The 27,850-nt window shown below is 29.5% G+C and overlaps 2 protein-coding genes across 2 annotated transcripts in view; one reads left to right on the forward strand and one right to left on the reverse strand.

Moving 5' to 3' along the window:
* The window catches only part of LOC120425778 (uncharacterized), a 24,350-nt gene extending 19,453 nt beyond the window's left edge, over positions 1 to 4,897 (reverse strand). The window contains exons 1-2 of the mRNA XM_052709571.1: positions 4,771 to 4,897; positions 2,673 to 4,717 (exon numbers count right to left, since the gene is read on the reverse strand). Coding sequence (XP_052565531.1) covers positions 2,673 to 4,717; positions 4,771 to 4,785 — 2,060 coding nt within the window. The 5' untranslated portion in view covers positions 4,786 to 4,897. The remainder of the gene's footprint in view (positions 1 to 2,672; positions 4,718 to 4,770) is intronic.
* Positions 4,898 to 5,017: 120 nt separating this feature from the next.
* On the forward strand, positions 5,018 to 21,637 carry LOC120425774 (putative sodium-coupled neutral amino acid transporter 10). Its single transcript, XM_039590386.2, has 5 exons — positions 5,018 to 5,241; positions 5,307 to 5,347; positions 9,206 to 9,323; positions 9,384 to 11,435; positions 21,555 to 21,637. The coding sequence occupies exons 1-5, from the start codon at positions 5,196 to 5,198 to the stop codon at positions 21,620 to 21,622; spliced, it is 2,325 nt and encodes a 774-aa protein (XP_039446320.1). The 5' UTR covers positions 5,018 to 5,195; the 3' UTR covers positions 21,623 to 21,637.
* The last annotated feature ends 6,213 nt before the right edge of the window (positions 21,638 to 27,850 follow it).

The raw sequence follows: 27,850 nt of genomic DNA on the forward strand, positions 1-27,850 counted from the left end.
CAGGAATCACTAAACTGACATCAATCAATTATCGGTTCATTAATGCTTATCGTGCAACGGATATTTCGACGCCAACATTTCAAAAAGCATCATGTACAAACCATGCGTTTTGAGAAAAACGCATTTGAATGTTGAGCATCCATTTTCAATTCCCATTTTAATATAAAAGCAAAATAAGATGTTCTAATGATAACAAACGATGAAAAACGTTGTTTTTATTGATACTTGATCATCCAAATTCAATAAAACATTATTTCCGTAATTTTATTTGAGTAAAACAAACATAACTCCTTTTGAAATCACCAACGTCGATATCACCCTGCTGTCATTGTTATGATTCGTTTTTCTTCGCCGATTGTTCATGATGCTTTTTTTTCGTCACGAGGTTTATGTAGTCTTTTGTTTGACAGATTGACAGGGCTATATAAACAGGGACTGCTGATGGCAGAGATTTTGTTTATGTTACTTTATTTCAAATCATTACTAAACAGACTTTACTGAAGTAACTTTTGCTCACTTTTGGTGGAGAGGTTGCTTTTTAGGAGTACTTTCAGAATATGCAATAACCCAGAATGTGTCAAAATGTACATGATGCCTTTTGAAATGTTACCGTCGATTTGGTAAAATTTTGTTCATTTTGACAGATAGTTTACCGATCTAATTTTTACCTTTTTTTCAGTTACCGAACTCGTCGAAAACAATCAAAATCTGCAGATTTTGTTTTAACATACTTTGGATCGGTAAAACAACTGCAGTTGGAAAATCGGTAAAAAAATATAAGAATTCGGTAAAACTTCTAACTTTCCACAATTTGTTTTTCTTACCGAATTCGGTAATTGAAGAATCGGTAATGTTTTGATCGGTAAACCATCTGTCAAAATTCGCAATTCGCAATTTTCAGTGTAAGAACGGGCCTTGACCGATCTTATGCACCAGGTTCCCGACGAACACGCACTGCCCTTACACCTACATCTCACCCTTGCTCTGAGTCAGTACGAGCAGCACGCTAGAACACGCTTTGAGTGTTCGTGCCAGGCATGCACACCTTCTTTTCCGGTTACGCATTTTAACTCGGCCGGGGGTGGTACATTACGTAGGGTTTGATGTAAGTATAAGCGCCTAACCATTTATAGTGTGCCTATTAATTTTCATTAAAGCAAAAAACTTTTTAATTTTAAGTTTGAATTCAAAAACTAATTGTTATTTACAGTGTATTGTTTTCTCCTGAAATCTTGCCTAATGTTGTGTCGTGTTAATCTGTTGCTTTTTCTTCTGTCGCGGTGTTTTGTTACAATGTTTTGAACCTAAGCATGTTATTCAAAAGTTTACCAAAAGTACAATAGTAATATTTGTGGTAATCCTTCAATCATTCTATAAATTGAGTAAGGGCTTGAACCTCACTTGTTAGAAGAAAAGGGTGAAGGTTGAAAACAATAGACAGTAAAAGAGAATATACTTTATAAAGAATCAATAGTAAGAGAATCATAATTGTTTGTAAAAAAGTAAAAAGTATAAGCTTGATATAGTAGATCTAGAAATAGGCAATAGTTAATAAATAGAGATAACAAACAAGCTTAGATTATTGTTATGATGGACTAGATAAAAAATTAATCAAATAAATAAATAAAGAAGTAAATCAACAAAGAATAGGCAAATGATAAATAGACTTGGTATTACTAGTACATTAGGGGAAGGTTTATTTTAAAGAAAACACACAGTTTGTTAAAGCAGCATTATTTGGAAAAAAAAAGAGTGCAGGCATTGAGAGATACGAGAATCAAGAGTTAATAAATCAAAACCAAAATGGTATACAGAAGAATTAGTGAAGAAGTACGAATCAGTAGAGCAAAATAAAAACAGGAGATAGATGGTAGCTGGAAATGGAAAGGAGAGAAACCCCGTTCTGCGACGTTCAGGTACATCCACAGCAGTTGACTCAACATACTGCGAATCAAAACAATACCGTCTACAATCACAAATTACTTCCCTTTCCCACATTGTCGCGCCCCTTTCTTTTAGCCGTCTCGACTCTGACCCGCGGTGGTCAAAGAATTACGATCCGTTTCTACAGGCCACCAGCTCATCATGAAAACCAAGCCAACGTGGAGGTAAGAAAATAGGACACTCGCAAGGAACCAGAGCTATACTGTTCTGATCAAGATAATTCGGATGATCTAACAGAACTACGGATGTAGTTAGTTGCGCTCCTTCCAGGATGTTCCTTACGTGGACGTCAACCGAAGAGCACGCAACAAGGTCAATACCATTGCATGCTCTTAGGTATCAATCTTTGGCCTGCAACTACCGACCTCGATAATTTTTTACCAAAATTCGGTAGTAAAGTTCGGTTAGAAATCTGTGCATGCATGATTTTAAATCGGAATCGGTAAAATGACATCTATTTCGGAAATATTTAGTAGAATTCGGCAGAAAAGTTTGTTATTTTTGGTAAAAACATTTTGAAAGATGGTTCCTAAATATGAAGATTTTCAGAAAAATTAATAGTTTGGTAATAATTTTTTCTAAAAATCTTCCAGTTTTAGAATTGATTTTGTTTAATTTTTAAAATTTTGCAATTTTTGAGATAATGATTTTTTTCAGCTCATCAATTTAAGCTTGATAGACGATGAAATAATTTGAATCAAATAATACTTAAAAGAGCAGGTACTAACCTTTCAAACTCATCTCGCTCTCTTGCAGCCAAGTCCGCCACCATCTGCTCCATAACGCGTCGCTTCTCGGCGGAAGCGTTCCGTAGGTCGCGCAGCTGCCGCCGTATGGCGTTGGCCTGAATCGACAGCTCCACGCAGTTGATGAGCGTGTCCGCGAGGAACTCCACACAGGGCGGATGGCCGTACACAATCAGTCCGTCCGCGTTGATGACGATGTCTTCTTCGGGGAAAATTACGGTCGTTCCGGGTGCTAGCTTGCTGGCGATCTCGCTGTACGGGGCTTTGGTGCAGCAGAAGTAGGGTTGCAGGACTCGGGAGAGGATGGGTTTGAGTGGGCTGTCGACGAGGTAGTCTGCCAGTGGTTGTAGGTTTGGGAGGGTGGGAGTGGGGATGTCGTCTGGTCGGAAGGTCTCCGTGGCCAGCAGATTGTACGAGTGATTGTGTGGTAGCAGGTTCATCAGTGTCTGTATCGATTCAACGGTTTTGAAGATGGTCAGCGTGTAGACATGTTCGAGTTGTGGGAGGATCAGCTTGGACACGGTTGAATCGCTGAACTTGAGATGCTTGTAGGCGAAACCGACAAAGTTGGTCTTCAGAAGATCGTCGTCTGTGGTGCCGAGCACGTGGCGAAGATGGGCCAGGGCTTGAATAGATTCGAGGGAGAGACATTCGGACAGGTTAACGCTGTCGTTGACGGTGGTTTCGTGTTCCAGGAGTTGCTTGTTGAGCCAGAAAGCCTTCATCTTCTCTTCTAGATCTTTCTGTGCGGTTTTCGCGAGTTGCTCGATCATTGAACGTCCTTCGCGAATCCTTGTCGCGTGCGAGTCGTTGCCGGGAATAGTGAGGTAGCTTCGCGATTGTTGGACGGCCTCGTTCAGTTTTTCAATCGATTCTCTCTGCATTTCAACCAGCTGCTTGGCCGCTTCAAGTTGTTTCTGGAGCATGTCGGCGACCTTCTTGAGCTCCTCGTTTTTCTTTTTGGCGGGAAGGTACTGCAGGTGCAGGCAGTTCTCAGCGAGTTCTAGTTCACATTCGTTCTGCACCAGCTGCTCGTACGTCCGGAAGCGTTCAGCGTTGCCTTCCAGAACACGGTTAACCTTATCTTGCAACGTCTTCAAAGCGGTCTCGATCTTCTGTTGCAACGCAGCATTGGAATCGATTGACCTCTCCTGCGCCTCCGTCAGTGCCACTGCACAATCCGCCTCTCCGACGGTCAACCTAACGTCCTCCGACAGCAGCTGTAGAACCGAGTTGGTCACACTTTGCTCCCGATCGATCTGCTTCCGAAGCACGTCCTCCTTCTCCGACAGCAGCTCGCGCTCCTCGACCAGACTGCGAAGCTGTGATTCGTACAGCTGCGAGCCGTTCCAGACTGTTTGCAGCTCCCACTCGACCACCCCCCGAGTCATGGCATCCAGCGTGGCCTTCAACTTTCGGAACACGTGACTGGATTCGATCCGATCCTTGAACTCAGCGATTTTCTCCCCAACGTCGTGAGACATTGCGCTGGCGAACTTTTTGCGAAATGCCATTTTGAAGTCCTGCTCCCGGCCCGCCTGCATCCGAAGCATGTCCACGTTGAAACATTCCCGCACCAGCACCATCAAACTAGTCCCGTTCACAATCCGCTCGGCCATCTCCTGCGGACCAACCACATTCACCGAAGTCGGCCAACTTCCCGTCCGGACAATCAGCCCAAGTTGCTCCATCTCGAACCGAAACTTGTCGTACGGCAGCGAAGACTTCCCATCGATCAGCACCCTTTCCGGCCGCGCCATGGCCCGATGCAAGCAGATTCGGTTGTTTGCGCCCGCCCGGGATTTGTCCCCGCGGAGTTGCGCGAAGCAATCGCCGACGTCGTTCGAGTCCGAGCGCAGGCGAACCTCCACGTAGGCCGCTTCGGAGTAGCCTTCCAGCTGGTGGGCAGTGCGGCCATTCAGGAACCAGTCGAGTATCTCGCAAGCCGGCTGGTCCGGGAAGTAGTTGAGCGTTGGCTCGAACCGGAACGAGCGGTCGTCGATTGGGGCGAACCCGGAGATGGTGAGCTGGAGAGATTCATGTTTGATTGGGAAATTCAAGATTCGAAAAAAAAACTTACGGATTCAAGGAACATTGCTGCGCGGACACTCCGGATTAAATTTTGAGAGAAACAACTTTTGAACCGCAACGTTTTGGCGGGAAAAGTGCCAGCAAAACTTCGCAGAAAGACGCCAATCCAATCCCACAGCTTCTGTGCTCGATAGTCTACTTGCAGGCGATTTCGAAACTTCGCCCACGCGTGGGCACAAAAGTCGTAAAATCAGCGTGACCTTTAATTTCAGTGCACTCCCGGTTTGACAGTTGGCGCAACAGCTGGCAGCAGAAAACCAAAACAAACAAACCGCTCAAGAACAATCTACGTGGATTCTTTTTAGGAAAAGTTTTCGCAGTTCCGTTAAACAATTTTTAATACAAATGTAGTTCAAATTGTGGAAGTCTCCACTAAGCTAGTTTACTGTTTGACGAGTGTTTGGCAAAATCACGATGGAGCGGAATTCGGTGCAGACGGTGACATTGACGAACAGCATCAGTGAGAATACGAAATTGCGCTTAAGTTTACTTGAATTTGGTAATAATGCTTATATTTTGTTTTAGTTGGAGTTGGAATACTATCAATGCCGTTCTGCTTTCAAAGGGTAAGCTAGTTTTCATTTGTTTTGGTGGTAGGTTCATGATAGAAGAACCATTCGGGAGTAATGTGTTTAGATGTAGCTTTTAATTTGTTTTATGCCGGGTTAAATTCTAATCCCCTGCTAGTTTTAACTTACTTGATAAAGAGTCCCAAAAAATGAAAAGTGGTAAAAACCTTGGTGCTCCCAACAATAGTTCATAACTCGCGCGCTGAAATGCACGTATTAATTGTAATAACAAACATACTAAACCCATTCAAATTCAATCTTCGGTTTTTCAAGTTAAAGTTTGATGTTCCCTGAACAAATTCCTGTACAGACATAGTCCATAAATACTTGTGTTAGGGTATGGCAGGTCATTTTGTGGAGTGAGTGTTATAATTTTCTCTAAAAAAATACATTTTTTATCTCTAAACGCCCTTAAGTGGTCATAACTTTTGATAGGGTTGTCAGATTTTCAATCTTTTGGACACGTTGAAAAAAATTATATGATTGCCCATCCAATAATGGGTCGCATGACAGACACGGACAACTTCTTCATCGAAATATCTGAGATCCGAAAAGGGTATAAATAGCACATAAAAAAGTGCTTATTTCAGTGTTTTGGACCCGCTGGAAAGGTTTTAAAATTACCTTTCTATGATGGGTTTGCTTAAAAAAAAACCACCCTTTTTAAAATTTTCCGGAATTTAGTCAAAATTGTTTTTTATTAAGACTTTTGAAGTACTTAAACTAAACTGCATAATTTTCAATAGCGACTTATGAGACCCAAACACGGATCGATTGAGTCCAAAAATTGGCAAAATCGGCACAGATTTTGGTCCTGAGTAAATATGTACACGTGAACGTGGGTCTAGGAGGTCTTATCAAGATGTTCATTTTTTGAGTGATTTTATAGCCTTTCCTCAGTAAAGTGAGTCACGAAATGATGCGGTGCTTGTTTGCAACATGTTTTGATGAAAAATCAAATAATTTGGTTATTTTGAATTTGACTGAAAATTACAAACGTAGGTACAGATATACAATATAAATGAAAAATACGAATTGCCTTATAATGCAGGATCTCATAACGCAGAATTTTGAAATCAAAAAACGGATTTGGTTTTCACTCGAAATAAAGATAATCAAAGGAAAAATCCAAACAATTATCATTACATTTTCTGGCAGCAAAATAAAAAAAATAATTCTGAAATTTTGAAACTCGTAGTTTAGAAATTCTGAAATTGAAAAATGTATACCTACAAATGTATTAAAAAAAAACAAACATTTTAAAATTGAAAAAAAAAGTTATTCAAGGGTGCACAGCAACCAAGGAAGTTGTTGTCTTCTTATTCCAAAATTGACAAACTTACGGACCCAATCCTGCAACAATCTGATTGTAAAAATAGGCAAATTTTACTGTAAAGGAGCTATTACACTACGGCAAACAAACAGACAAACTCGCACATTTTGACAGTTTGTCTACGTTGTTTGTTAGCCAACATTTGTTTGCAGAAACGTCAGCTTGCATAGATTTTATATTGTTTGCGAGTTTGCCGCAAACAAGTTTGAGAGTTTGGCAAACTGTCAAACGCGAAAAAGTGCAAGTTTGTTTGTTTGTTTGCCACAGTCTAATACCTCCTTAAATCGCTTAGTTAGTAGACAGTACATTAGAAAATGAATAAAAAATTATATTGATAGTTCCCGTAGTTTCGAAAATACTAAAAAATCTGCAACAAAAATCTTGGTGTAAAAGATACAAAAAATAATTAAAAAACATAAAAATGGCAAATTCAAAATAAATAAAAAATCAAATATTCAAAAATGAAAACATAGCAGAAATTTCAAAATTCATATATTTTTTTAAAATTTCCATTATTAAAAAAATCAATAAATTTAAAGCTGATCTCCATACTTAGGGTTAATCCTTTCAGGCCCGAACTAAAAAAAGAATGAATTTAATGATTGGAAAATGATTCTTAAGGTCATACGAACATTATAGGGTATTTTTGGAAATTTAGATTTTTGGGTCATATATGAGTATGACCCGTCAGGGCTAAAAGGGTTAAGGCTGTTAAAGTTTTTATAATTTTTTTGTCCCTCAAGATTTTTTTAATAAAATGTATCGTAAAATGCTTTATACATCATAACAATTATGATACTATCAATTTTGTTTGAGATATCAATGAGTTTAGAAAAAAATCATAAGATTTTACGTTTAGTACCGATCTATGATCACAAAATTCAAAATGTGTAAAAAGGTTAAACAGTCTCTATTTGATTTTAGAAATACTTAAAAGAAGCGTAAACAATGTTTTCTGTATTGATTACTAACGATTTTACAAGTTTTTCAATGAAAATTTCAATGCAAGTCAATAAATATTTGTACCCCCTTAAAATATGAAATAAAATTTGCAATGGCTTAATTTAGGAACGCGAAAATATTAGAAAATAAATACGTATTTGGGAAATTTTTCAAGTGATTTTTTTTTGAATGGTTTAAATCGATACGTGAATAACCTTGTCAAAAAAATTGACTAGAATCTGCATCTTATATACGCACATACCCATTTTGTGTGAACATCCCGCAACACTGCCAGAAAAAAACAATTATATGAAACTTCTTCTTTTGACTTAATAAATTGAATTATTGATTTTTTATTCGGTAGGAAAATCCACAAAAGCAGTAGCACCAAAAACCTATGTAATTTTAATACAATATACCGTCATCTGGGGCGAAACAGGACGAAAAAAAAAAAAAAACGAAACTATTGGCACTACGCCCCCCGGGGCATGGCCTTCCTCTAACGTGGGATTTCTGCTCCAGCGCCTCTGACGAGACAGGAGAAACCGGGACCGACGTTTTACTTCACCATCCGATAGAAGCTCAGTGGATAAGGCGGGAATCGAACCCGCGTCTCATAGCATCATCGGGATCGGCAGCCGAAGCCGCTACCCCTGCGCCACGAGACCCACGCGAAACAGGACACGTGGGGCGAATTGGACAATATTTGGATATGTTGGATTAGTTTTGGATAGAACAGACACAGAACATCCAAAATAGAGCATCGTTTTCCAAATTTCAAGCTTTTAAGTGCTCTAAAAACTGCTGTCCCTATTCAGACTGTAGTCCCGATTCGCCCCAGATGACGGTAAAATAAATTTTAGTGTTTACAATTTTGTTTTAAACTCCATTGGTTTCCACCTGTGTAGGAGTTTGGTTAACCCTCTACAACCTAACCCCGCCTTTAGACGGGCTGCGATCTAAAAAAAATCGCCAAAAATCCATTTTTCAACCAATTTTTGATCTTTAAAAAGCATTGGAAAGAAGAACTCCTAAAATTTTAGAAAAATTATGGGTTGGAAGTTTTACTTGTTTTATGTGACCTTACCAATGTTTTTAAAAATGTCATTTTTCTAGGGGTCAACTTTGGCTGTGTTTTTAACCAACATTTCCTATAATTTAAGCAAAAAGTAGTATGCAGTAATTTTTGTAGTGTCCCAGACTATGCCTCTACGCATTTTATTACAAATTAAATGATGATAGTGCCATTCTAGAGCAGAAAATGTGAAAAACAAGCAAAATTGAAAAAGTGACTGTAAAAACGTGGAAAAATTAGATAGGCAAAATGTAATTATATTAGGTGGTAGAATAGGCCAAATACTACTAAAAACAAACATAAACTAAACAAGATAAATGCAAATTAAAATACTACAATTAAAACAAGAAAAACATAAAACAAGAGAAGTAAAGTTTTCCGTAGAACAAAAGTTGCTCAAAATGACCTCCTAAACAGTGGAACAATAAAAATTTTCGAAAAAAAATTGGGCAGTAGAGGGTTAATAAATCTCGGAATACATAGTCTTCCTCATTTTATTTCACAGTGCGGCGTAATCCTCTCGTTGGTCCTACTTTTACTCAGCAGTTACATCACAAAGCTAATATGCAGTTACATGATCAAGTCGGCCATCATATCCCGGCGGAAAAACTTCGAACAGATTGGTATGAATATCCCCCTTCAAACACAATTATAAAAGTTCTAAACGCCCGTTCTTTTTTTAGCATTCTACTCGTTCGGTTTCTTCGGAAAACTTCTCGTCGAACTTTGCGTCGTTGGCTACCTGCTTGGGACGTGCGTGGCCTACTATGTCGTGGTCGGGGATTTGGGTCCGCAAATTATGGCCAAAATTCTATCAACCAATGAAACGAGCACGCTGCGCACCTGGACCATGATCGTGGTTACGCTGGTTTGCATCGTCCCGCTGGGATTGCTGCGCAACGTTGACAGCTTGGCGTCGGTTTGCACCGCCTCGCTCGGGTTCTATCTGTGTCTGGTGCTGAAGGTGATGGCGGAGTCGAGCGAGCGGATCAGCCAGGATCAGTGGTTTGAGAAGCTGGATTTGTGGAAGCCGGATGGGATTTTGCGGTGCTTGCCGATTTTTAGTATGGCACTTTCGTGTCAGATGCAGCTATTTGAGGTGTACGCCACGATGCCTACGACTTCGCTGGATAAGATGAGTCGCGTGATCCAACAGTCGACCAACATTTGCGCTGTTATTTACAGTTTGATTGGCTTTTTTGGGTATGTTGCCTTTAATGGGCATCAGTTTTCGGGGAATATTCTGGTTGACTTCACGCCTTCTTTCGTGTCGGACATCATCAAGATCGGGTTCGTCCTGTCGGTGGCATTCAGCTTTCCGTTGGCCATCTTCCCGTGTCGCGCGAGCCTCTACTCGTTGCTGTACAAACGGTCCTACTCCGACAGCCATTACTACATTCCAGAGGCCAAATTCCGGCCGCTCACGTTGACGATCGTCTTTATGGCACTGCTACTTGGCCTCGCCGTCCCATCGATCGATTTCGTTCTCGGTTTGGTCGGTTCGACGATCGGAGTGGCGGTTTGTATCATCATTCCGGCCGCCTGTTACATGCACATCTGCAAAACCAACATCTCCGAGAAGCAGCTGGCCCAGGTCATGATCGGGTTTGGCCTGGTGATCATGGTCCTGGGAACGTACGCCAACCTAGACGCCTCTAATCCAGCTCCGCCGAAGAAGTACGAAGCCATTCCGCTCAAAATTACGCCTCCACCGGCGGTTTTAATTCCGGACAAATTCAACGAAGCGTTGAACGAAAAGATTGTTGTTCCGAAACTGGTAGAACCGGTGGCTCCAAAGGTTCAGGAAGTTCCTCTCGTCACCGAGAAGGTCCAGCCAAAGATCGAGGAACCGATAACTGTCAAAACGGTGGTTGAAGTCGCCAACCCAGCGCCCAAAGAAGTCAAGCCTCCAGTATCGGAAGAACCCCCCAAACCAGACAAGGAAGAAATCATAGACGAGAACGCAATTCTCAAAGAGGAGAAGGAAATCGCCGTCGAAGAAAAAGAGAAAATTCAGCAGGAAATTTCCGAACTGCAAAGCGCCAAGAAAGAGCTCGAAGCACAAGTCCAAAACATCAAAGAGCAACTCGTGAAGAAGAACGAAGAAACGCAACAGTTGGTGCTGAAAAAGTTTGACGAAATTGTCGAAAAAATCGACCAAAAAGCCTCCAAGGAAAAGGAATCGTCCGTGACGGTCAAGCCAGAAGAGCCACCAAAAGATCCACAAAATCCAGAAAAAGCCCCAGAACAGCAGAAAGATCCAATCGTTCGCCTTCTGACGGAGCAGGGAAAGCACAACGCCAAAGCAAACGAAACCAAAGTGGAACCGGAACCGGAGCCCAAACCCGACTCGTCGCCCGCCATCGAGGTGAAGCTGATCGAGGACACGTCCCGCAACGAAACCGATCAGAAGCAACCGGAGACGAAGAAGGTGGCGGAGGCGGAGGAGCAACCGCTGCCGCCACTTCCGGTTGAGCAGAAGGTGGAACCGGAGGATAAGTCGAAAGTGGAGGAGCAGAAGAAGGATGATGATGCGGGGTCGAAGCGGGATCTGCTTTCGATACGGAGCAAGCGAGGTGCTGAAAGTGCTGGGGAGGTGAAGATAACGAAGGATGCGAACTGTGTGAAGGTTGAGGGCGGGAAGATTCCGAACCAGGAAGCGGTGGGAAATCTCATGGACGGCAAGGATAAATTTGTCGTCGACATGATCCGGACTGATGTGCTGATGAGTGAGGGTAAGCTATTTAAGAAATAAATGTATTTATATTTGTGTAGATGCGTGAAGGATATGTTAAAGCTTCGAAATTCCTTGAAAATTTTAAACTAGATAAAAAATGTTGTCAAATTCGAAAAAAATGCTAAAAAATTCGAAAAAACAAATTCAAATTGTATTTTTGAATTTGAAGAATTTTAAGAATTTTAAGAATTTTAAGAATTTTAAGAATTTTAAGAATTTTAAGAATTTTAAGAATTTTAAGAATTTTAAGAATTTTAAGAATTTTAAGAATTTTAAGAATTTTAAGAATTTTAAGAATTTTAAGAATTTTAAGAATTTTAAGAATTTTAAGAATTTTAAGAATTTTAAGAATTTTAAGAATTTTAAGAATTTTAAGAATTTTAAGAATTTTAAGAATTTTAAGAATTTTAAGAATTTTAAGAATTTTAAGAATTTTAAGAATTTTAAGAATTTTAAGAATTTTAAGAATTTTAAGAATTTTAAGAATTTTAAGAATTTTAAGAATTTTAAGAATTTTAAGAATTTTAAGAATTTTAAGAATTTTAAGAATTTTAAGAATTTTAAGAATTTTAAGAATTTTAAGAATTTTAAGAATTTTAAGAATTTTAAGAATTTTAAGAATTTTAAGAATTTTAAGAATTTTAAGAATTTTAAGAATTTTAAGAATTTTAAGAATTTTAAGAATTTTAAGAATTTTAAGAATTTTAAGAATTTTAAGAATTTTAAGAATTTTAAGAATTTTAAGAATTTTAAGAATTTTAAGAATTTTAAGAATTTTAAGAATTTCAAGAATTTTAAGAATTTTAAGAATTTTAAGAATTTTAAGAATTTTAAGAATTTTAAGAATTTTAAGAATTTTAAGAATTTTAAGAATTTTAAGAATTTTAAGAATTTTAAGAATTTTAAGAATTTTAAGAATTTTAAGAATTTTAAGAATTTTAAGAATTTAAAGAATTTAAAGAATTTTAAGAATTTTAAGAATTTTAAGAATTTTAAGAATTTTAAGAATTTTAAGAATTTTAAGAATTTTAAGAATTTTAAGAATTTTAAGAATTTTAAGAATTTTAAGAATTTTAAGAATTTTAAGAATTTTAAAAATTTTAAGAATTTTAAGAATTTTAAGAATTTTAAGAATTTTAAGAATTTTAAGAATTTTAAGAATTTTAAGAATTTTAAGAATTTTAAGAATTTTAAGAATTTTAAAAATTTTAAGAATTTTAAGAATTTTAAGAATTTTAAGAATTTTAAGAATTTTAAGAATTTTAAGAATTTTAAGAATTTTAAGAATTTTAAGAATTTTAAGAATTTTAAGAATTTTAAGAATTTTAAGAATTTTAAGAATTTTAAGAATTTTAAGAATTTTAAGAATTTTAAGAATTTTAAGAATTTTAAGAATTTTAAGAATTTTAAGAATTTTAAGAATTTTAAGAATTTTAAGAATTTTAAGAATTTTAAGAATTTTAAGAATTTTAAGAATTTTAAGAATTTTAAGAATTTTAAGAATTTTAAGATTTTTAAGAATTTTAAGAATTTTAAGAATTTTAAGAATTTTAAGAATTTTAAGAATTTTAAGAATTTTAAGAATTTTAAGAATTTTAAGAATTTTAAGAATTTTAAGAATTTTAAGAATTTTAAGAATTTTAAGAATTTTAAGAATTTTAAGAATTTTAAGAATTTTAAGAATTTTAAGAATTTTAAGAATTTTAAGAATTTTAAGAATTTTAAGAATTTAAAGAATTTTAAGAATTTAAAGAATTTAAAGAATTTAAAGAATTTTAAGAATTTTAAGAATTTTAAGAATTTTAAGAATTTTAAGAATTTTAAGAATTTTAAGAATTTAAAGAATTTTAAGAATTTAAAGAATTTTAAGAATTTTAAGAATTTTAAGAATTTTAAGAATTTTAAGAATTTTAAGAATTTTAAGAATTTTAAGAATTTTAAGAATTTAAAGAATTTTAAGAATTTTAAGAATTTTAAGAATTTTAAGAATTTCAAGAATTTTAAGAATTTCAAGAATTTTAAGAATTTTAAGAATTTTAAGAATTTTAAGAATTTTAAGAATTTTAAGAATTTTAAGAATTTTAAGAATTTTAAGAATTTTAAGAATTTTAAGAATTTTAAGAATTTTAAGAATTTTAAGAATTTTAAGAATTTTAAGAATTTTAAGAATTTTAAGAATTTTAAGAATTTTAAGAATTTTAAGAATTTTAAGAATTTTAAGAATTTTAAGAATTTTAAGAATTTTAAGAATTTTAAGAATTTTAAGAATTTTAAGAATTTTAAGAATTTTAAGAATTTTAAGAATTTTAAGAATTTTAAGAATTTTAAGAATTTTAAGAATTCTAAGAATTTTAAGAATTCTAAGAATTTTAAGAATTTTAAGAATTTTAAGAATTTTAAGAATTTTAAGAATTTTAAGAATTTCAAGAATTTTAAGACTTTTAAGAATTTTAAGAATTTTAAGAATTTTAAGAATTTTAAGAATTTTAAGAATTTTAAGAATTTTAAGAATTTTAAGAATTTTAAGAATTTTAAGAATTTTAAGAATTTTAAGAATTTTAAGAATTTTAAGAATTTTAAGAATTTTATGAATTTAAGAATTTTAAGAATTTTTAGAATTTTTAGAATTTTTAGAATTTTTAGAATTTTTAGAATTTTTAGAATTTTAAGAATTTTAAGAATTTTAAGAATTTTAAGAATTTTAAGAATTTTAAGAATTTTAAGAATTTTAAGAATTTTAAGAATTTAAAGAAATTAAAGAATTTTAAGAATTTTAAGAATTTTAAGAATTTTAAGAATTTTAAGAATTTTAAGAATTTTAAGAATTTTAAGAATTTTAAGAATTTTAAGAATTTTAAGAATTTTAAGAATTTTAAGAATTTTAAGAATTTTAAGAATTTTAAGAATTTTAAGAATTCTAAGAATTTTAAGAATTTTAAGAATTTTAAGAATTTTAAGAATTTTAAGAATTTTAAGAATTTTAAGAATTTTAAGAATTTTAAGAATTTTAAGAATTTTAAGAATTTTAAGAATTTTAAGAATTTTAAGAATTTTAAGAATTTTAAGAATTTTAAGAATTTTAAGAATTTTAAGAATTTTAAGAATTTTAAGAATTTTAAGAATTTTAAGAATTTTAAGAATTTTAAGAATTTTAAGAATTTTAAGAATTTTAAGAATTCTAAGAATTTTAAGAATTCTAAGAATTTTAAGAATTTTAAGAATTTTAAGAATTTTAAGAATTTTAAGAATTTTAAGAATTTTAAGAATTTTAAGAATTTTAAGAATTTTAAGAATTTTAAGAATTTTAAGAATTTTAAGAATTTTAAGAATTTTAAGAATTTTAAGAATTTTAAGAATTTTAAGAATTTTAAGAATTTTAAGAATTTTAAGAATTTTAAGAATTTTAAGAATTTTAAGAATTTTATGAATTTAAGAATTTTAAGAATTTTTAGAATTTTTAGAATTTTTAGAATTTTTAGAATTTTTAGAATTTTTAGAATTTTAAGAATTTTAAGAATTTTAAGAATTTTAAGAATTTTAAGAATTTTAAGAATTTTAAGAATTTTAAGAATTTTAAGAATTTAAAGAAATTAAAGAATTTTAAGAATTTTAAGAATTTTAAGAATTTTAAGAATTTTAAGAATTTTAAGAATTTTAAGAATTTTAAGAATTTTAAGAATTTTTAAGAATTTTAAGAATTTTAAGAATTTTAAGAATTTTAAGAATTTTAAGAATTTTAAGAATTTTAAGAATTTTAAGAATTTTAAGAATTTTAAGAATTTTAAGAATTTAAAGAATTTTATGAATTTTAAGAATTTTAAGAATTTTATGAATTTTAAGATTTTTAAGAATTTAAAGAATTTTAAGAATTTTAAGAATTTTAAGAATTTTAAGAATTTTAAGAATTTTAAGAATTTTAAGAATTTTAAGAATTTTAAGAATTTTAAGAATTTTAAGAATTTTAAGAATTTTAAGAATTTTAAGAATTTTAAGAATTTTAAGAATTTTAAGAATTTTAAGAATTTTAAGAATTTTAAGAATTTTAAGAATTTTAAGAATTTTAAGAATTTTAAGAATTTTAAGAATTTTAAGAATGTTAAGAATTTTAAGAATTTTAAGAATTTTAAGAATTTTAAGAATTTTAAGAATTTTAAGAATTTTAAGAATTTTAAGAATTTTAAGAATTTTAAGAATTTTAAGAATTTTAAGAATTTTAAGAATTTTAAGAATTTTAAGAATTTTAAGAATTTTAAGAATTTTAAGAATTTTAAGAATTTTAAGAATTTTAAGAATTTTAAGAATTTTAAGAATTTTAAGAATTTTAAGAATTTTAAGAATTTTAAGAATTTTAAGAATTTTATAAATTTTAAGAATTTTAAAAATTTTAAGAATTTTAAGAATTTTAAGAATTTTAAGAATTTTAAGAATTTTAAGAATTTTAAGAATTTTAAGAATTTTAAGAATTTTAAGAATTTTAAGAATTTTAAGAATTTCAAGAATTTTAAGAATTTTAAGAATTTAAAGAATTTAAAGAATTTTAAGAATTTTAAGAATTTTAAGAATTTTAAGAATTTTAAGAATTTTAAGAATTTTAAGAATTTTAAGAATTTTAAGAATTTTAAGAATTTTAAGAATTTTAAGAATTTTAAGAATTTTAAGAATTTTAAGAATTTTAAGAATTTTAAGAATTTTAAGAATTTTAAGAATTTTAAGAATTTTAAGAATTTTAAGAATTTTAAGAATTTTAAGAATTTTAAGAATTTTAAGAATTTTAAGAATTTTAAGAATTTTAAGAATTTTAAGAATTTTAAGAATTTTAAGAATTTTAAGAATTTTAAGAATTTTAAGAATTTTAAGAATTTTAAGAATTTTAAGAATTTTAAGAATTTTAAGAATTTAAGAATTTTAAGAATTTTAAGAATTTTAAGAATTTTAGGAATTTTAAGAATTTTAAGAATTTTAAGAATTTTAAGAATTTTAAGAATTTTAAGAATTTTAAGAATTTTAAGAATTTTAAGAATTTTAAGAATTTTAAGAATTTTAAGAATTTTAAGAATTTTAAGAATTTTAAGAATTTTAAGAATTTTAAGAATTTTAAGAATTTTAAGAATTTTAAGAATTTTAAGAATTTTAAGAATTTTAAGAATTTTAAGAATTTTAAGAATTTTAAGAATTTTAAGAATTTTAAGAATTTTAAGAATTTTAAGAATTTTAAGAATTTTAAGAATTTTAAGAATTTTAAGAATTTTAAGAATTTTAAGAATTTTAAGAATTTTAAGAATTTTAAGAATTTTAAGAATTTTAAGAATTTTAAGAATTTTAAGAATTTTAAGAATTTTAAGAATTTTAAGAATTTTAAGAATTTTAAGAATTTTAAGAATTTTAAGAATTTTAAGAATTTTAAGAATTTTAAGAATTTTAAGAATTTTAAGAATTTTAAGAATTTTAAGAATTTTAAGAATTTTAAGAATTTTAAGAATTTTAAGAATTTTAAGAATTTTAAGAATTTTAAGAATTTTAAGAATTTTAAGAATTTTAAGAATTTTAAGAATTTTAAGAATTTTAAGAATTTTAAGAATTTTAAGAATTTTAAGAATTTTAAGAATTTTAAGAATTTTAAGAATTTTAAGAATTTTAAGAATTTTAAGAATTTTAAGAATTTTAAGAATTTTAAGAATTTTAAGAATTTTAAGAATTTTAAGAATTTTAAGAATTTTAAGAATTTTAAGAATTTTAAGAATTTTAAGAATTTTAAGAATTTTAAGAATTTTAAGAATTTTAAGAATTTTAAGAATTTTAAGAATTTTAAGAATTTTAAGAATTTTAAGAATTTTAAGAATTTTAAGAATTTTAAGAATTTTAAGAATTTTAAGAATTTTAAGAATTTTAAGAATTTTAAGAATTTTAAGAATTTTAAGAATTTTAAGAATTTTAAGAATTTTAAGAATTTTAAGAATTTTAAGAATTTTAAGAATTTTAAGAATTTTAAGAATTTTAAGAATTTTAAGAATTTAAAGAATTTTAAGAATTTTAAGAATTTTAAGAATTTTAAGAATTTTAAGAATTTTAAGAATTTTAAGAATTTTAAGAATTTTAAGAATTTTAAGAATTTTAAGAATTTTAAGAATTTTAAGAATTTTAAGAATTTTAAGAATTTTAAGAATTTTAAGAATTTTAAGAATTTTAAGAATTTTAAGAATTTTAAGAATTTTAAGAATTTTAAGAATTTTAAGAATTTTAAGAATTTTAAGAATTTTAAGAATTTTAAGAATTTTAAGAATTTTAAGAATTTTAAGAATTTTAAGAATTTTAAGAATTTTAAGAATTTTAAGAATTTTAAGAATTTTAAGAATTTTAAGAATTTTAAGAATTTTAAGAATTTTAAGAATTTTAAGAATTTTAAGAATTTTAAGAATTTTAAGAATTTTAAGAATTTTAAGAATTTTAAGAATTTTAAGAATTTTAAGAATTTTAAGAATTTTAAGAATTTTAAGAATTTTAAGAATTTTAAGAATTTTAAGAATTTTAAGAATTTTAAGAATTTTAAGAATTTTAAGAATTTTAAGAATTTTAAGAATTTTAAGAATTTTAAGAATTTTAAGAATTTTAAGAATTTTAAGAATTTTAAGAATTTTAAGAATTTTAAGAATTTTAAGAATTTTAAGAATTTTAAGAATTTTAAGAATTTTAAGAATTTTAAGAATTTTAAGAATTTTAAGAATTTTAAGAATTTTAAGAATTTTAAGAATTTTAAGAATTTTAAGAATTTTAAGAATTTTAAGAATTTTAAGAATTTTAAGAATTTTAAGAATTTTAAGAATTTTAAGAATTTTAAGAATTTTAAGAATTTTAAGAATTTTAAGAATTTTAAGAATTTTAAGAATTTTAAGAATTTTAAGAATTTTAAGAATTTTAAGAATTTTAAGAATTTTAAGAATTTTAAGAATTTTAAGAATTTTAAGAATTTTAAGAATTTTAAGAATTTTAAGAATTTTAAGAATTTTAAGAATTTTAAGAATTTTAAGAATTTTAAGAATTTTAAGAATTTTAAGAATTTTAAGAATTTTAAGAATTTTAAGAATTTTAAGAATTTTAAGAATTTTAAGAATTTTAAGAATTTTAAGAATTTTAAGAATTTTAAGAATTTTAAGAATTTTAAGAATTTTAAGAATTTTAAGAATTTTAAGAATTTTAAGAATTTTAAGAATTTTAAGAATTTTAAGAATTTTAAGAATTTTAAGAATTTTAAGAATTTTAAGAATTTTAAGAATTTTAAGAATTTTAAGAATTTTAAGAATTTTAAGAATTTTAAGAATTTTAAGAATTTTAAGAATTTTAAGAATTTTAAGAATTTTAAGAATTTTAAGAATTTTAAGAATTTTAAGAATTTTAAGAATTTTAAGAATTTTAAGAATTTTAAGAATTTTAAGAATTTTAAGAATTTTAAGAATTTTAAGAATTTTAAGAATTTTAAGAATTTTAAGAATTTTAAGAATTTTAAGAATTTTAAGAATTTTAAGAATTTTAAGAATTTTAAGAATTTTAAGAATTTTAAGAATTTTAAGAATTTTAAGAATTTTAAGAATTTTAAGAATTTTAAGAATTTTAAGAATTTTAAGAATTTTAAGAATTTTAAGAATTTTAAGAATTTTAAGAATTTTAAGAATTTTAAGAATTTTAAGAATTTTAAGAATTTTAAGAATTTTAAGAATTTTAAGAATTTTAAGAATTTTAAGAATTTTAAGAATTTTAAGAATTTTAAGAATTTTAAGAATTTTAAGAATTTTAAGAATTTTAAGAATTTTAAGAATTTTAAGAATTTTAAGAATTTTAAGAATTTTAAGAATTTTAAGAATTTTAAGAATTTTAAGAATTTTAAGAATTTTAAGAATTTTAAGAATTTTAAGAATTTTAAGAATTTTAAGAATTTTAAGAATTTTAAGAATTTTAAGAATTTTAAGAATTTTAAGAATTTTAAGAATTTTAAGAATTTTAAGAATTTTAAGAATTTTAAGAATTTTAAGAATTTTAAGAATTTTAAGAATTTTAAGAATTTTAAGAATTTTAAGAATTTTAAGAATTTTAAGAATTTTAAGAATTTTAAGAATTTTAAGAATTTTAAGAATTTTAAGAATTTTAAGAATTTTAAGAATTTTAAGAATTTTAAGAATTTTAAGAATTTTAAGAATTTTAAGAATTTTAAGAATTTTAAGAATTTTAAGAATTTTAAGAATTTTAAGAATTTTATGAATTTTATGAATTTTATGAATTTTAAGAATTTTAAGAATTTTAAGAATTTCAAGAATTTTAAGAATTTCAAGAATTTTAAGAATTTTAAGAATTTTAAGAATTTTAAGAATTTTAAGAATTTTAAGAATTTTAAGAATTTTAAGAATTTTAAGAATTTTAAGAATTTTAAGAATTTTAAGAATTTTAAGAATTTTAAGAATTTTAAAAATTTTAAGAATTTTAAGAATTTTAAGAATTTTAAGAATTTTAAGAATTTTAAGAATTTTAAGAATTTTAAGAATTTTAAGAATTTTAAGAATTTTAAGAATTTTAAGAATTTTAAGAATTTTAAGAATTTTAAGAATTTTAAGAATTTTAAGAATTTTAAGAATTTTAAGAATTTTAAGAATTTTAAGAATTTTAAGAATTTTAAGAATTTTAAGAATTTTAAGAATTTTAAGAATTTTAAGAATTTTAAGAATTTTAAGAATTTTAAGAATTTTAAGAATTTTAAGAATTTTAAGAATTTTAAGAATTTTAAGAATTTTAAGAATTTTAAGAATTTTAAGAATTTTAAGAATTTTAAGAATTTTAAGAATTTTAAGAATTTTAAGAATTTTAAGAATTTTAAGAATTTTAAGAATTTTAAGAATTTTAAGAATTTTAAGAATTTTAAGAATTTTAAGAATTTTAAGAATTTAAGAATTTTAAGAATTTTAAGAATTTTAAGAATTTTAAGAATTTTAAGAATTTTAAGAATTTTAAGAATTTTAAGAATTTTAAGAATTTTAAGAATTTTAAGAATTTTAAGAATTTTAAGAATTTTAAGAATTTAAGAATTTTAAGAATTTTAAGAATTTTAAGAATTTTTAGAATTTTTAGAATTTTAAGAATTTTAAGAATTTTAAGAATTTTAAGAATTTTAAGAATTTTAAGAATTTTAAGAATTTTAAGAATTTTAAGAATTTTAAGAATTTTAAGAATTTTAAGAATTTTAAGAATTTTAAGAATTTTAAGAATTTTAAGAATTTTAAGAATTTTAAGAATTTTAAGAATTTTAAGAATTTTAAGAATTTTAAGAGTTATAAGAGTTTTAAGAATTTTAAAATTTTTAAGAATTTTAAGAATTTTAAGAATTTTAAAATTTTTAAGAATTTTAAGAATTTTAAGAATTTTAAGAATTTTAAGAATTTTAAGAATTTTAAGAATTTTAAGAATTTTAAGAATTTTAAGAATTTTAAGAATTTTAAGAATTTTAAGAATTTTAAGAATTTTAAGAATTTTAAGAATTTTAAGAATTTTAAGAATTTTGAGAATTTTAAGAATTTTAAGAAATTCAAGTATTTTAGGATTGTTTTTTAATTTTTTTTCTAGCTTTAGACATTTCCAGATATTGACACCGCTGAGTCAAAATTCAAATAAGTTTTATAGTTGTTATGATCAACAAAGTTTTTTCCTACTTTTATTAATTTGTGAACATGATAATCCTTTGACAAACATGGCTCCATTAAGAGTGATTCTTACTGACCTTATTTATTGCTTGTCATAAAGCAGGGATTCATTAAACGTTACAATCAATGCATTAAATGCTTTAATTTTCATCCGGTTTTAAAACCCGATAATGACAATTGTCCCCGCGAGTGATTTGCGTTGATTGTTGTCAGGTGCTTTGCATCGAAGCGGAAGCTGGGCTGACCTTTGAAATGTATATTATCCGATTAATTGTGGTTCACTGCTGATGAGTCCAGCAGGAGGCATCATAATAATATTACTACATAATTATGTGACTTTTTTGTGCTCTTCTCCCCCACTTCCACTCATATTTTTTCGCCGTATTTTTCACGCGATCATAACATTATGCGTTTGTTTAATTTTCATTATCTGCAAGTGAAAAACGCCAAACTCAAACAATTCATCCTGAAGCTGCTGAGCTGCTGCTGCTGCCGCTTCTGTTGATGCCATAATCATTTCGCACCATCGGCCATTATGGCTCATCCATCACATCCCCGTTGTCAACTTGTTGTTGTGTTGGGGGTGGGGATGAAGTTAAAAAATGTACAATTTATAAAAAAAGCTTGGCTGCTCCGGCAAACACAAACCGGTCCCCGATAATCGCTCCCCGCGGTAATATGTTTGATAATTATGGTAATTAAAGCATCGCGCGCAAAATTATTACACACCGGCATTTGCATATCCCGGGAATATTATGAACGGTGAGAGGCTGATAATTAAATTTGCCTACTCAATGCCCAAAAAACGCATCTATCCTTCATCCCCAGAGAAGAGGGACCATCTAGCGGTAAAAAAAGGTGAAATCGCTTTTTCTTGCGGGACGTGGGAAGGATTGCGATAATCCGTTGAATGCTAATACGCGAAGCCTTATAAAAGGTGTTCAAATGTACCGAAACGTGCTTTGTATAGTAATTGTGACAACTTAACAATTATAAATAATGTTATATAGTAGAAAAGCCATGAATTTTGAACTTAAGCCGTTATTTGAAGTGATTCTACTGATTCTAAAGCTCAAAAGGTAGGGGGAGAGGGGAAGAATTTTGTTAGATGTTCTAAAACAACTATTATTCTTTGTCACCCATGTGTAAAAAGTCTTGAAAAACCATCAAAATTGTTTAAAAATGCATATTTCTTAAAATATTTTTGATTCATTCCAAACTATTATGCGGGGCAATATGCACCACAACATTGGGGCAAAATGCACCGGGTGAAAGCAGTTTTCACTAGTCACCACTAGATGACACCGCTGTTTTTACAAAGGAGCATCACAGCGGTGCATTTTGCCCCGACCACGCTTATTACATAAAATTCAATTAAAATTCATTTTTTAATATTTTTGGATTCATCTATCTATAGAATAATGAAGATTGGGATAAAAACTATAAATTAACACTTACAATATCAATAAATGCTTTTTATATTGTCCAAAAATCATATTGGAAGTTCAATAAAAATTAGATCAAAACACAACATTTTAAAGTTTTGCAAATAACTTTGGCTGTTTTATCCTACCATGCTCAAACTTTTCCAGCATAGTTTTACAATGTTAAGCTTCCAATTGGGTACTAAACTGCCCATGTTCGCATAAATGTCCCATATGCAAAAACAGCAAGCTGAGAAAAACGCATTTGTCATTGTTTGTCCCACACATAAGGCTACGTGTTAAATTTTCGTGAAAAAACTGGATTTCCTCCTGATTTCTAGAACAAAGTACTGGATGTTATAGGCTTTTCTGAAAGAGCACACGATTTTGAACCAAACTGCATCATTAACTCAAAAACGATCAAAATGCATATGGGACATTTATGCGATCATGGGCAGTAAAGCCCTATGTAAATTTTTATGTACAACGGTAAAAAACACGATTAAAAACCATTTCTGATCACTTTTTTTTTCATTTTAACGCGATTTTTTTTTTTGAAAAGACAACATTTTTTCGATGGATCAACTATGGTCCCCTTGGAACGAGCTGTCAAGTAGGAGCTTTTCTGTCAAGAAGGACCGCGAGGTTAATTTTTCAAAATTGATTTAAAAATCCATTTTAAACTCTATGTGGTCGTACAAAGGGTCATTGTACTCACAAAAATAAGCTTTATCGCTGTAAACAATAATATCAGAAATCCAAGCTTCATTTTAGGACCCAATTTCTATGATTTTTTTCACGGAAAATTCTTCCTAATATCGAGAAATGCTGGGGGTGCATATTTTTATTTCTTTTCAAACCATGCAAAATAAGGCCATAAAAAGTGTACGCAACACGATAGCACGCCACCAACTTTGCAGCCCCAACTGCAGTTAGGCCATTAAATTTGATTGCACATATATCAGAGAAACAAAACAAACTAAATTGTTCAATCTTCATTGTCCTAATCCACTCTGGTGCTGCTACTTCTTTTGACGCTCACTTTCCATCATGTAGAAAGAGTGGCAAAATTTGATTTTCCGTTCCGTGTCCGGGTGGCAGAGTATCAGCAGTGGCTGATCCCCCTTAAGGAGTTGTTGCAAACTTCAGTGTCGAACACCGGGTAGCTCTGTGGCGTGTAGCCCCGAAGGTGAAACTTTGTTACGCTGGCTCGTGTCCTGTTTGGACGTATACTTTTGGGTACACCACGACGACGGTTGGCCGGAACAAGCTTGACCTTATACCGGGTCTCGGGTGGATTCGCTTTTTGCAGCAAAAAAAAAGTAACGTAGTCAAGAAATATCCTTTCGCTTAGGTGTTCTTGTCTTCTCTTGTGAATAACCTGGCTATGGAAGTATATTATACTAGGCAAGGAGACGTCGTGGCTTCTCTGTTCCATAGCATATCTTGATACAAATCTGATTACCTCTGGTTGGAGACGAGCTCAGTCTTGAAGCAGTTCTTTCAGTTTCTGTTTCAAAACTAGTTTGATAAGGTAAATTATTGTTATTAATATCTTTAAAATGCAGTTCGATTCAAAGAAAAAAAAAAACTGGGGATTGCCGATGAGAAATTCCAGCATATGTGCATTCGTTTTTCGATTGCGGACAAATTTATCGTGTTCATGTTTACGAAAAAAGCACAATTAGTGTTAAATTCATAATAAATTTGTGAACGCAAATCCGTGCGATAAGAATGACGCAGCAGCAGCAGCAGCAGCAGGCAAAACGAGACACGGACACGGTTAACACGAAAAACTTTGCTAATGGAAAAGATTAATTATTTCGAGTTCAGTGAACATTGCACATCATCGACGGGGTGTGGAGTGTATTTAAAGTACCGTCGAGTTGGGCGTGTCTTGTTCTGGATTGGTAGTTCAAAAGTAGAGAAAAACACTTTTTTTTCTTCATTTTTTGATGTAAAGTTTGATTTAGGGAAATATTTTGAATGCAAAAAACAGAAAATTTTAAAAAAAGTCTATTTTTTTCATTGAAAATCGATAAAAGAGTTTCCGAGATATCGTCAATCAAAAAATGGGCTAAACAGGTGACACTGACAAATTTTTTTTTTTCAAAATTGAAATATTTTAACTTTTACAATATTGTATGTAAGCAGAGACTGAGAAAATTATGGTCAGAAATTTAACGCAATGAAATACAATAATATAGAAGAAATTAATTTTCACGTGCTTACATCTCAAGATTTGTTGGTAAAATTTTCGTACGTGTTCTGGACAACTTTTCAGAACATTTTCTCTTAAAAAAGTACTTTTCTTAAAGCGTTTTTAAAATGCATAAAGTTAAACGAAAAGAAATCGAAAACAAAAATCCAAAAGTGGCTATTAAGAACGGGTTTTCAAAAAAAAAAAAAAAAAAATAGATAAATTAAAAAATACTTTGGTTTGGTTTTTAAAATGATTTTTTCTCAGAAGGTACATTTTGCACCATCATGCACTATGGCTCAAAAGATGTATTTTTAAGTCCTCTAAAACATATGGAAAAAGTTGAAATTCAAAACATACGGAATTTATGTTTTATTATATTTTGAAAATTCATCTTTGGTGATAAAAGTTTTTAAACAAAAACATCTGATTTTTCTCCGCGTAACTTTTTTTTTTTTCAAAAAGCCATACCCAGTCACGAAGTATTCTAGCAGAGCTGGTGTTGCCAGAATCCTGTTAGAACGGTGGAACATTTCTGCTAGAATGTTGTAAGATTATCCAGCTCTGTGAGAATCTGCTAGAATCCTGCTGGAACGTCGTGACTGGGTAATCGTAACCAACGTACACGGTTAGAAATATGGTAAGCAAATCCGGTAACTCTATATTTTGTTGAATTTGTAATCATTTAAAGGTTTCAAAAATCGTCACCATTTTTTTGTTTCACGAAGGAATTGCAAAAACAATGTTTTCGATTTTGAAAACATTTACAGCAAAATTGAAAAAAATATTGACGATTTTGGAAAAATTTCAATGTTTTCAAATTCGACAACATAGATTAACCGGATTTGCTTACATCAGGATTTCTTTCCGTGTAACCTACAAGTTTATCGAAAACACATTAAAAAAAAAACAAAAAAACATAAATATACGCATTTTGTTTATAACTTTGTACAAAAAATTAAAAGTGCCTGAGAATGTTGATCCTTAGGCAAACTATTTTGATATTGTTGCAAATTATCGTTGAACAAATCTCAAGATTTCAGGATAGGACAGGATTTCGAGATAAAAAATATCTGTGACCTAGAAAATATTTATCCTGTGGATTTTTGTTTTTTATTCAATTCTAAGTTTTTTTCATATATTTTTATGGAGGCGCACGACAATTCATAAAGCTTCGTTTTAGGTGAAGATGCAAGAAGTATCACGCGCCTCCTTTTAAATATATAAAAAAATAAAAATTCAAATAAATCCAAAATTCCGAGGTAAAATATTTTCTAGGTCACGGATATTTGAAAAGGACCCCTTAAGCGTTCTTACCACGAAGATTTTTTAGATACATTGATTTGTAATAAAAAACTTCTTCAGCCTTGGCGTGATGTCCATGTGCGTCTTAAAAGTTTCAATGGAGCTTTTAAAAATAGGTTCCTTTAAAATTGTTATTTAAAAATACAAGGTAACTATGAAAGTCACTGTGCTTCTTATAAATGTCAACTTAAAAGTGTGCAAATTGAATTTATATGTTAAATTAATCATCAACACAGCTAAAAAAGTAGTAATCCAGCTGCGTGTAAAAGGCCTGGGTGTAAAATAAATATTGCATTATTTTATGCAATTTCATGCGATTTTACACCCTGAAATGTGTAGCCCAGCAGTATGGGAAACCTACTTGACCGTAATGTCAAGCTGATATATAGGTTTATCCGCTCAGCTTTTCATCGGTCTGATGGCCGAGTGGGCTAAGGCGCCAGTCCTCACTGTTGATGCTGGGTTTGAGTCCCATCTGTTGCAACTTTTTTTTGTGTTTGCAAAAAATGTACATGCAGTGTGTAATATTAAGTGTTTATTTTGACGAAGGTGATGTGCATGCTTTTGCATGCGATTTTACCATCGGATTTTTTGCTGTGAAGGCCAGCTTTCTTTTTATGATCATTAAAAAAATAACAATTTAATATTTTAGCTTTTAATCAATTGAATGAAAATTTGAGGTTAAGTAAATAAATCCAAATTTACTTACCAAATTGTTTACTGAAAATGCCTTGAAAACTGGCGTTTTTTATTTCTGCTTCAATAACGTCTAAAACTTTTTAAACTAGAATTTTTTTTCCGGTTTTTTCAACTTAAAGAGTTTTTAAATAATCCTATTTATCAATGTTTTCGAAATAATAGTTAACTAACTTTTGAAATATTTAAAAATATGTAGGGTCGGAGTCGGAGTCGGAGCCAACCATTTTTTGAAAGCTGGAGTCGAAGTCGGCTAGAGTTGGTGGGCTGGAGTTGGAGTCGGAGTCGGAGTCGGTTGGATTTGAAAGCCGGAGCCGGAGTCGGAGTCGGCTAATCCCAGAAAGCCGGAGTCGGAGTCGCTTGAAATATGACCCGACTCCGCAGCCCTGATTTTTGTTTCACGACGGAATTGCAAAAACAATGTTTTTGATTTTGAAAACATTTAAAGCAAAATCGACATTTTTTCTAACGATTTTGGAAAAATATCAATGTTTATAAATTCGATAACATAAAGTTACCGGATTCACTTACATCAGGATCTCTATCCGTGTAACCTACAAGTTTATCTAATACAAAAAATTGATCAGAAAATCTCTTCTCGAGATACAGAATTTCATACACTGACAAAACCACTTTGTTTGACCAGCCTACACAATTGTATGGCCGATGTATTTGTAATCAAATCGAACAATAAAAATTTAAGTATTTCGAAAAAAATGTGCGAAAATGTAGAGACTACTCAAAGTTTTTAAGCAGGACAATTTAAAAATATCTAGAAAAAACGCAAGTCGATTTTTTTCAAGATATTTTTGAGCATGAGCATGAGAGACCACCCATGGTTGTCCTTCTCCGTTGCTGAACAGGACCGTAATATCCTATCAATACAACTGACCATACGCTTAAACGATCTAATGGTGTTTCCCTTATCAACAGCATGTATGAATGCATTGAAAAGATAAAACATCAAGATCCTTAAAACTAGATCTGAAGCAAATAGGTAACAGTCATTGGCCACCAACGGCGCCCGCCATGTCAGTTTGTAGATCTCGGGGGGATTGGGACAGAAATGTTAGTTAGCACAGGTTGCTACAAAGGTTCTATACGATAT

This window comes from Culex pipiens, chromosome 3, assembly GCF_016801865.2.
Source record: "Culex pipiens pallens isolate TS chromosome 3, TS_CPP_V2, whole genome shotgun sequence".
Taxonomy (NCBI): domain Eukaryota; kingdom Metazoa; phylum Arthropoda; class Insecta; order Diptera; family Culicidae; genus Culex; species Culex pipiens.

Bases quoted from the DNA above. Each gene is read 5' to 3' on its own strand.
- LOC120425774 (XM_039590386.2), top strand. From the start codon at position 5,196: ATGGAGCGGAATTCGGTGCAGACGGTGACATTGACGAACAGCATCA. The intron at 5,242-5,306 runs GTGAGAATACGA...ATTTTGTTTTAG, and splicing joins GACATTGACGAACAGCATCA to TTGGAGTTGGAATACTATCA. The intron at 5,348-9,205 runs GTAAGCTAGTTT...TTTATTTCACAG, and splicing joins TGCCGTTCTGCTTTCAAAGG to TGCGGCGTAATCCTCTCGTT.